Genomic DNA, 10,898 nt, shown 5'->3' with positions numbered 1-10,898 from the left:
ATTTACAAGTGAAAACGATAAACCGTTTCAATGGATTTTAAAATTCACCGCATTGAAATCTAACGTTTTCTAATTCTCATTATGAATGACCATTTACAAAAAAAACGTTCACTAAATATTAAGTGTCTATTTCGGAAAATTTATTACTACATTCATATACTGTCAAAGTCAGTTCATTAAATGATGGTCTATGATTGCTTCACCTGAATTATAAATATTGCAATCAGTAATTTATCATGATGAATTATTGATATATTGATTTGTTTCTCCGATTAACAGACCATGTGTTACTAAAAAACTTATGTACACACTTCAGTAATAATTTGTTTATTAATTGGGTATTCAGCATTAGACAACCGACGAAATTCAGTAATAACTTTTATCAAATATTCAAACCGATTTTCAGTTCCTTTTTCAATAAACTTTCTTTTAATGTGATACATATAAGTATTCGTGGCAAGATAACTAACGACTTCAATTAAAGGTTGACATTAAATCACATGATTGGAAAACAAAAATTTATCCCAATACACATTCACTAACAGTAGGATTGCACTTAAGTCGGTGTTTTTTCCTTAAAATGTCTAAATTTCTTACAAGACTAAGATTACACAAAAAGAATTATTCATTATCATCAAATTTCAAATGTAAAAATTCTGACATTCAATCAAAGCACTTGATGCTATTTCGATTTCAACTAATCAGATTACAAAGATGAACAGTTTACGACCAATTACCTCCTGGAGTTCTAGTGAGAAGCCGTCGCCAGTGGAGTTCAACCAGGTCTGTTGTGAGATATCAGCTCACTGAAGACATTGGTGTTCGATGGCGCAACTTCGTGGATTGGTTGAAGTTAGGCATTGACACCGTTGGTCTAATGGTTAAGTACTCGCGCGTGGAGCCGGTAGGTCCTGGGTTCGAATCCCGCAGGGGGCGGGTTCGTGGATGGGCACTGCTGAGGAGTTCCATACTAGGACGAAACGGCCGTCCAGTGCTTCCAGGTTTTCATTGGTGGTCTAGCTTCAACTGACTCATGATTTCAACCTGTGAAATTTACTAAAATCTCCACAAAACTGATTCTGATAATTACAAAATTATTAAAGGTGACAAAATTTTTGCTCATTTTCACTTCAGTACACACTCGCAAAACAAGTACACCAATCACCGATCAATAAATTTTCTTTTAAACACTACAATTTCTAAGAAACGGGTGGTAGGGAATCTTTATTGCCATGGGCTTAATGTCAACCTCTATTACAAATATGTGTATAGACATACATACCGAATTAAATACACAGATAATTTGATTAATATCAGATGGGTTTCTGTGGAGATTGTAGTAATTTAAATGGTTAAGATCATGAGTCAGTTGAAGCTAGACCACCATGGAAAACCTGGAAGCACTGGACGGCCGTTTCGTCCTATTGTTGGACACCTCAGCAGCAGATAATTGTCAAATTAGGCTATATTTCGTTGTTCTTTTCCAAATGCAAAATTTCTAAACACAAAACAATATATTATCATTTCCGATCCAATATATTTGTGTACAATCAAAATTATCTCCTCAATTATAAAAGTAACCAATAGTTTCAATTTTAATGGGATGTGTTTTGTTTGGTTGGTTCCCCTCCCCCTCTCCTACATAAAAGCCATTTTATTCTGTGGCTAGAATACAAATGAAAATAGTACTATCATCCCTTTGAATTAGAAATAAAGTAGACATATTCAATGTTATATATAGATAAAATTGACCTAGAATCAACCAATCAGAAGAGTGGATTTTATTAATAGTGGGTGAGAAATAGCGAATAGGTTATTTGTGTTAAAATTATATTTTCAATAATTGTCAAGTGTAAAGTTAATAAGGATACACCACCCCCAAGTATTTTGTTCATTATTAGCTATACTAATAGATGAGAATGTAAAATGACCACATAATTAACTTATCGAATGTATTCAAGGTCAAAGAAAATACTTCAGCTCTTAGGAAGACTTAATTCTAAATATATATATCTTTAAATGTTCTATATTGTATAAGATGAATACCACTGGATCGTTAAATCCTACAATTCCAAATCAAAATGATATTCTTCATACAAATTTATTGTATAGAAGGGATTTACTTGATTATTTATTAAATTATATGATAAATAATAATCGAATGGATATTTTATGCTCAAACTCATTTATTATGGATTCTTTGTTAAATGTCAATTCACAATTAAATCATAATACTGTATTACATAATAGTCAATTTTATTCAAATTTAATCTCTTATTTATTTCCTATGGATTTAAATGCTAATATATTACAACAACGTCAAAATACCCAGATACAAAATTGGATTAATGATTGGTTAGTTAATAATAATCATAGCAATAATGATAATAATAATAATAATAATAATAATAATAATAATAATAATAATAGTAATAATAATATTTCGGATCCAACATTAATATACCTTAGAGTAGCTACTCAATGTATTCTACGCTACCTATTAACAACAAATCATTATCAACAAACTTTATATTTGAATTCTCTTCTTCATTCTAATTATTCATCAACATTGACTACATATAATACAACTAATCAGAATAATATATTATTTCAATCAAATAAAAATACATTAGAATCTAATTATATAATAAATGAAAATTCATCTATTACACGTATAAAACGTTATAAGTGTACTTATCCAAATTGTACAAAAGCATATTATAAAAGATCTCATTTAAATGAACATTATCATTTACATACTGGTGCTAAACCACATTTATGTAATCAACCTGGTTGTAGTGCAAGATTTACACGTGCTGATCAATTATCACGTCATAGACGTGCACATACTGGTGAACGTAATTTTCGTTGTAATGTTTGTTTAAAACGTTTTAAACGTAGTGATCATTTAAAGGTACATTTAACTAGGAATGTATGTACAAAATTTAATTTATAAAAAAAAATCTCCTATATATTTAAAAAAAAAGTATCGATTTCTCTTTTGAATAGGTGAAGAGGTAAACAACAAACAATAATATTTCAGTAGTTGAGATCATGAGTCAATTGAAGCTAGACCACCATGGAAGAACTGGAAGCACTGGACGGTTGTTTCGTTCTAGTATGGAACTCTTCAGTAGTGCACATCAACGATCCCGCCTAGCGATATTCGAACCCAGGACCTATCGGTCTCGCGCACGAACGCTTAACCTCTAGACCACTAAGCTGGCATCCAGATTTTCCATCGTGGTCTAGCTTTAACTGACTCATGAATTCAACTGTTAAATTACTATAATATCTACAAAAACCTAATCTCTATTTTACCAAAAATATTTACTATATTTTAACAAAATGTATCATTGAATAGTTTATAAGGTGTTTGAAATCAAATACTTATTCTAATAGTAATCATTTGGAATAGATATTTTTAAAAATATTTTTTACATAATTTAGTAAGCAAGTTATTCATGAAGTTGTTAACAAATGGACTGAACCATGTTGGTAGTTACAGGCTACCTGATTGTTGTCCACATGATTATTGTAACTAACAATTCAAGAGTTTAAGTGAAATAATTCCCTTAAATGCCATGGTACGGCTGAGAGTGGAGAGAGTCAGCTCTCCCTCTCCAAATGCTCTCACATGGTCACGTGCATACAAACACTGCCAGGGAAGTCCTACTCAATGAATTCTCGCGGCATTACTGTTGTTTACGAAACTGAGAGGACGGACAGCGAATGTCCGTCGCTTTAACCGGGTTGGTGGATATGGAGGATACATCTAAGAAAGCTGGAAAACACTGATTCTAAACGAATGGTGCACATGGCCTCCTGGGTCCTGAAGGGACAAATGGTGTATGAACCTATTGTTGGTCACCGACTACCGTGAGAATGCGTCTCCTAACGTTGTCGCACTACCTTATGGATCAGACCTCTTAGTCAAAGGCTCGGGGTGTGGCCTCCTAAGGTAACCACCTACTTCGGTTTGGACACCCGGGCAGCATCCAGTCCTCACACAAATCGAATGATGAATTGTGGCGCATATGTGTTTAGTGCCTCCTTGTACTAATGTTTATACAATGTTTAATACAATTTTGAAGTATATATGTCTTAACAGATGCAAACGTTCATAACATTGCCGAATTCATTAATACATGCCTTATTTTTGGCCCTTGTAAAATATCATAATTATGGACTTATAACTGTAGAGCCTGATGATGCAGTTATTGAAAACAATTGTTCCCTCAAATATTCTTCATTTTTAACGTTTATGTGTTCAAATGAATAAATAATTAATATCAGAATGGGTTTTGCGGAGATTTTAGAAATTTCACAGATTGAAATCATGAGTCAGTTGAAGCTCGACCACCATTGAAAACCTGGAAGCACTGGACGGCCGTTTCGTGCGCACTGCTGAGGAGTCCCATACTAGGACGAAACGGCCGTCCAGTGCATTCAGGTTTTCAATGGTGGTCGAGCTTCAACTGACTCATGATTTCAATCTGTGAAATAATTAGCATCACACGTAGATTCACCCTTTGTCTTTTTTAAATTTATCTTATACAGTTTATTCGGCGAATTTATCATTCCTTATCGAATCACATTGTCTATCCCTAATGTTTCCTACTATCGGTGATACTGTAACTAATTCTACTGTAACATTTGTCTTGATAGTTTCATCTTTCTGTATTGATATAGTAAGGCAACTTGAATCGATGCTCAAATGTGCTAGGTTCTTGTGTGCGTTGGAAAGTTTTATGTACATGAGGATCATCATAAATAAACAAGAAGGATTTGATGAAAATATAAAGGCATGAATTGGCAAAGCAAGGGCAGCGTTCCTACAGTTGAAGAATATATGGAACTCGAAACAACTGTCAACCGATATAAAAGTCAGAATCTTTAATACGAATGTGAAGTCAGTTCTATTATACGGGGCTGAAACTTCGAGAACTACCACAACCATCATCAACAAGTACAGGCATTTATGAAGAGTTGTCTACACAAAATACTCCAGATTGGTAGACCGGACATCATTAACAACAAGCTAGTATGGGACAGAACAAACCAGCTTCCAGCTGAATAGGAAATTAGGAAAATACGATGGAAGTGGATAAGACATACATTGGGGAAATCATCAGACTACACCACGAAGCGAGTGCTAACTTATAATTCTGAAGAAAAACGGAAAGGAGAAAGGCTAAAAGACACACTGTGTCAAGAATTGGCAGTAAACACGAAAAGGATGAATAGCAACTGGACACAACTGGGAAGGATTGCTCATGATATAGTTGGATGAAGAATACTGATGGTCGGCCTTTGCTCCTCCACAAGGGGTAGCAGGCGTAAGTTTCTTGTAGTCCATCAGTCGATTTTAGTCCGTGATATTCTGTTTTCATGTTTATTATTGACCAACACATTTTACTCTGAATAAATACCCAAAATGCCATATAAATGATACAGATTAATCTATTAAAGGTGAACTATTCAAAACAATAACTGCCTTGCTTGTTGAAGTGTTTCTTTTTATCCGAGACTTGTTATCCGGATGTACCTTCATTCCAGTATTGATATCTACACTTGGATTCGAACTTAGTTCTTATTCGAGACTTCTTGGAAGTTTCTTAGTGGTTATTGTGTAGGTGCAAACCACACCACCTACTTCGGTTTGTGTAATCGGATAGTATAGCTACCGCTCACATTTAAAGTACAACTCGGACCGAAGTACAATTATCCATACCTGGTGATGAGCAAATGATAATGGAGTTGAAATAACCAACAATTTGTTTAACGAGGATAATGTTCTCACCATATGTAAGACTTCGTATCAGTCCGTTGACAGTATTCACGATCTAAGTACACCAAAATTGAATAACTAAAATTCCGCCCTGAATATCAATAACAATCCATAATAAAGGTGACTGTCAAGTTCAGTGTGTTTTCTGAACCCATCTTGACTATGGAAAACCTTTTATCATTTTTCAATATGGTATCAAAAATAATAATTAGGATGTGATTTTGAATTAATAAATTAACCATGGATATGTGAGGTTATCTATATGTTTTTCTATGTTCAATAAGTGTCCAGTATTCAACACTTATCCATTCATTTAATGGATAAGTGCCACATATAAATATAAGTTTATTGGAGATTTCATGCTCTACACTGACAACTTCATAATAGACAGATATGGATAACTTCAAATGCATGAAATGAAATCCTCAATGACAATTATACTCTTCTATGCCCACAATGGTAAATGCCCGGAAATCTTGAACATTATACAAATATGTAACACACTATTGATTACTAAGGTAATTAAAAATCTTTAATTAAACGACATGTTTCTAAAATATTCTAAAACTAATCAAAGTATCCAAATTCTAGTTTAATCACATCTTATTATATTTTAATTAAACTAGAAATATGCCGAATTCTCTCATAAAACCGATTATAAAATGTCAATTTTATTTTCCCTCCATTTATAATCTTATGTCATTAGATATAAACTCTAATGCTTTAAACAAAAAAAAGAACAAAAACAAACCCCCTTTCAAATTTAAATATTCTTTAGAAAAATATCTATTATTGATCTTTCTGCCGAACAGAAAGAAAAACAAGACAGTGTTTTCTCCAACTAGACCATTGTTTCTATGATATTCATTAAACTTGATAAATTATCGGTTCCTTTACTCATTCATTTAAATAAAAAAGAAAAGACGTTCCGTTTTTTTTCTTTTATTCATTGAATATAATGTTCATTAGATTTGTTAAACTTACAATTAATTTGGTAATGAAATGTAAAATTTCAAGAAAATATTCATTCAATTATCGGTGAATTGTCTTTGTCTATGAATGATATTTCTAATCCTAGAATGATGACAATATATGCATTTATTCTGAGTTTGTAACGGATACAGATTATGAGTATTAAAATATACCATGACAGAAAATTAATTTCATTCGGTATACCTTTTATACAATAATGATTAATAATAATAATAATAATGACAAGCAGTATTATGGATTTGTTTTTCCCCCGTTTACTAAATGTGATGTTTCATTTAGATTAGAGGAAAAATAATGACATTTCTTTGGATAAAAATATTTTATATGATTATGAGTACTACTATTAATAACCATTACCATTACTATTATTAGTATCATTAATAACAATAATAATAATAATAATAATTGGCATAGTGAAGAAAATCATACCATTTTACAATTACATCAATATTAAATATTCATTATCTACGTTAAATCAAAAAAAATTCGTGAACAGTTGTATTTCATGGTCTCTAAATATCAAGCCTCCGTCTTTCTGATCAGTCCTGTAAATTAGTGTGGATACTGTAATAATTATATATATATATATATATATATATATATATATATATATATATATATATTCTCCATTGAATATCGACCAACAGTCAAATCTCATGCTCAATGAGCCACTGACCTGAAAGCTGTTGACACGAGTCCTCCCTTGCCCCGGTTATGGTTATCATTACCGAATGAATTTGAATTGAATGATCGATTCAGAACTATCGTTACTGTGAACTAATCAACTGAACTATGATTAGATTGTGAGAGAGAGAGAGAAGTCCGGTTTGTGTCATCAGCTCATTCTTATTCAGTTAATTATTTGATAGACACATGTATTGCATAAAAATGACTAATTTTATTGTTGTAAAGCTTTCGTGACCAGCACATATTTTGTGTCAGAATAGTTTATGTTATTAACTTCTTATGGTTGATCAGTTGGTCCAACAAAAGATGTGTGCAGTCTTATGATTTAGGCCAGTAGATTATAAAAATAGGATAATAATATCAATTACTTAACGTATATCTATTTATTTTTCATTTGAATCTTCACGTTAAGGATGTCGGTTATCAACAAATGAAATAATAAACATCTGAATCCTGGTTTCGTGCTTGTCGCAATTCCATAGACCGGTAAAAAATTACTATGCTACACATGTTTCTCAATTAAAATCCAAGATTCAGTGATCAACAATAGAAAAGTAATATTTTCATTAAATATCATTAACCTACACATTTCATGGATTTAACAATAGAGATGAGCCTATGTGCACCATTCGTTCGGAATCAGGGTTTCCTAACTCCTCTAGGTGGATCCTGCATATCCACAAACCCGGTTAAAGCGCAGGACGTTCGCTTTTCGTCCTCTCAATTTCGTAAACAACAGTAATGCCGCAAGAAGGCAGTGAGTAGAGCTTCCTTGGCAGTGACTGTATACGTGTGGCCATGTGAAAGCATTTGGAGAGGGAGGGCTGACTCTCTCCACTCTCGGCCGTACCAAGACATTTGAAGCATCACTCAATGAACAAAAAAATGTTTGAAGTTGATGAATATTGAAACTCGATCTCAATCGTAATCAGTAATCGAGAAAAAATTGTTTAAATGATAGAATAATTGAATTCTAGAATGCTTTATACAAACCTACAACAGATTTTTCACTGTAAATCCATGAATTAACAATAGTTTATCGTTGATTAGACATTGTGACTCACTTTAAAGAAAAATAATTCACTGTACTAAGCAACAAATTATTTTGACTAATAGAAAAGATTTATTTAAGCTTAGTTTTAATTTAACGTTTAGTTCTATGGTGTTAGGACCCGAGAAACATAATGAATGGTAACTTTGGCATCCTTTTATAGACCAATACTATGAGTATATGTTTATCCTATCATTATCAGAAGGGGTTTTGTGGAGATTTTTACAAATTTCTATAGTTGAAATCATGAGTCAATCGAAGCTAGATCACCATGGAAAACCTGGAAGCACTGGACGGCCGTTTCGTGGTGTTCAACCGGATCAGTTGTGAGAGTCCCATACTAGGATGAAACGGCCGTCCAGTGCTTCCAGGTTTTCCATGGTGGTCTAGCTTCAATTGACTCATGATTTCAACTATCCTATAATTGTTATGTAACTAAACTATTCATATTCATGTTCCTCTTATTATAAGCTTTATTTTGACCCAGAAACTATTATTATACGTTTTACCATTCTTGAGTTATACCCAGTATATTAATTCCTACCTCCATTATTCACAGCCACATCTGGCTAATTCTTGTACAAATGTTGTTACATATTTTATTGGTACGTTGTGGTTTGCTTGATTGGTATATGAACAGAGTATGTTTGAAATATAATGATTCATATTGCAGAGGCTGAGACTGGTGTTCTGGACTTAACTGGCTGGGCTAGGCAGAAAGCAGGACCAATCAGGACTCTAGGCTGCTCGCACGTGTTTTACGCATCCTTGGTCCTATCGTTAATTCACTGCCCTCTAATCGGCGGTCACAAGTTATAACATATGGAAACAAGTGTAATGAATCAATAAATTCACTTAATCACATTCATATAAGTAGAGATTATAACTCGGTCAATATTCTCAATATTATATTCTATAATTATACTTTTTAAACGGCACATATTTTATGGAAAATTTCCTAAATGGACAAATAGTTATTAATTATAGTTTAATGATTTAAATAAGTAGTTTCATCTTGAAGATTTTATTTCATTAGATTCTAGTTTTGAAGGCCTGCTTGAGCATCTGAGTTACCTGTTCCTGCCATCTAGGTATTTCAACAAGTTATCTATTTTTGTTTGTTTTAATATATCGTTATGTCTATTAATCGCATACCCTATTCTGCTGCGTTTCTGAAAAGTGTACAACCTTTCGTTATCAAAGTTACAAAAAACTTAATAAGAGACAATGTGGTTGCTAGCAATATACAACGAAAAGAATGCACATTATTCAGATGTTCATTCAGTGAACTGCTAACATCTAACTGGCGATCACTCAGTATTTATCGCCAGGACCGACCACGAAGAAAGAAACGGAAACTTGTTGAAATACGTTGCGCTGAGAATTCTATATTGTACCAAAAATATAATATTGAATAAAGCTTATATAATAATAATAATAATAATAATAATAATAATAATAATAATAATAATGAAAATAATAATACAGTTTAAATACGATAAAAAAGATTTAATGATTTTGTATTTGAAGTATTCTAATCTCTTTACTACAATCGATATTGGTAACCGGAGATCATTGTTTGGAATGTAGTTGCTAGATGTTGTTTAATTTAATCAATTTTATAAGAATAACTATCTCACTATAATTTTACTTGATAATGCCATCAATCCTGTGTTTTTGTCAAACTCGAATAGTTCTTCGGGTATAAAGATCACCAATAAGCATGAAAGTTCTTCATATTCTTCCAACTAATATTAAGAATAATAATTATGACAGTCATTATCATTAATTTTATTATTATTGATATTATTAGTATTGTGACTAAACAACAAAACAGCCCATTACTGTCCGAAGCCTCATCGTTTATTACAACTACGTATAAACTTGTCTGGTATCAAATATACTGGAGATTATCAGATAATGACTGTCTCTGGTACTCATCGCAAAGTTTTCTCAGTTCTTAAGTCGATATAAAGATTAGTCATGAATACATGATGTGATTCGAGAGTACAAACACCATAAAGAGTAGTAATGCCATGGTAACATCTTAAATTTGGCTCCAGCATATCAAATAATTAAAAGTTTTTGCTTAGAGCACTCTCCTACACGTTATTTACTTTTTGAATCAGCATCCCCTATAGATCAATGGATTACTCAAAAAGAGAAATATTCATATAAAGATAACATTGTTAGTATTTGGATTTACCACGGTGCAGCTAAAGTTTACGGATGTTCTTGAGCGATGCCGAAAGTGAATTGGCGGAATTTCAACCACTTACTATGTTCAAAAACTGGTTAAGACTTGGTGTCATCAGTTAGTGTTCAAATCGTCTAATTGGTTCTGAGCTGTCTATTGTATTCTGTGTTTTCCTTCAG

General features: G+C 32.5%; 1 protein-coding gene across 1 annotated transcript; it reads left to right on the top strand.

The window, feature by feature from the left end:
- The first annotated feature begins 1,776 nt into the window (after positions 1-1,776).
- Positions 1,777-9,875, top strand: MS3_00008461 (uncharacterized protein). Its single transcript, XM_051216799.1, has one exon. It carries the CDS (start codon positions 2,039-2,041, stop codon positions 2,954-2,956), a length of 918 nt encoding a protein of 305 aa, XP_051065416.1. The 5' UTR covers positions 1,777-2,038; the 3' UTR covers positions 2,957-9,875.
- Positions 9,876-10,898: the final 1,023 nt, after the last annotated feature.

This window comes from Schistosoma haematobium, chromosome 6 (genome assembly GCF_000699445.3).
Source record: "Schistosoma haematobium chromosome 6, whole genome shotgun sequence".
NCBI lineage: Eukaryota > Metazoa > Platyhelminthes > Trematoda > Strigeidida > Schistosomatidae > Schistosoma > Schistosoma haematobium.
Note: the sequence above shows the minus strand (reverse complement) of the source record. Positions and strands in the feature narration are given on the sequence as shown.

Bases quoted from the DNA above. Each gene is read 5' to 3' on its own strand.
- MS3_00008461 (XM_051216799.1), top strand. From the start codon at position 2,039: ATGAATACCACTGGATCGTTAAATCCTACAATTCCAAATCAAAATGAT.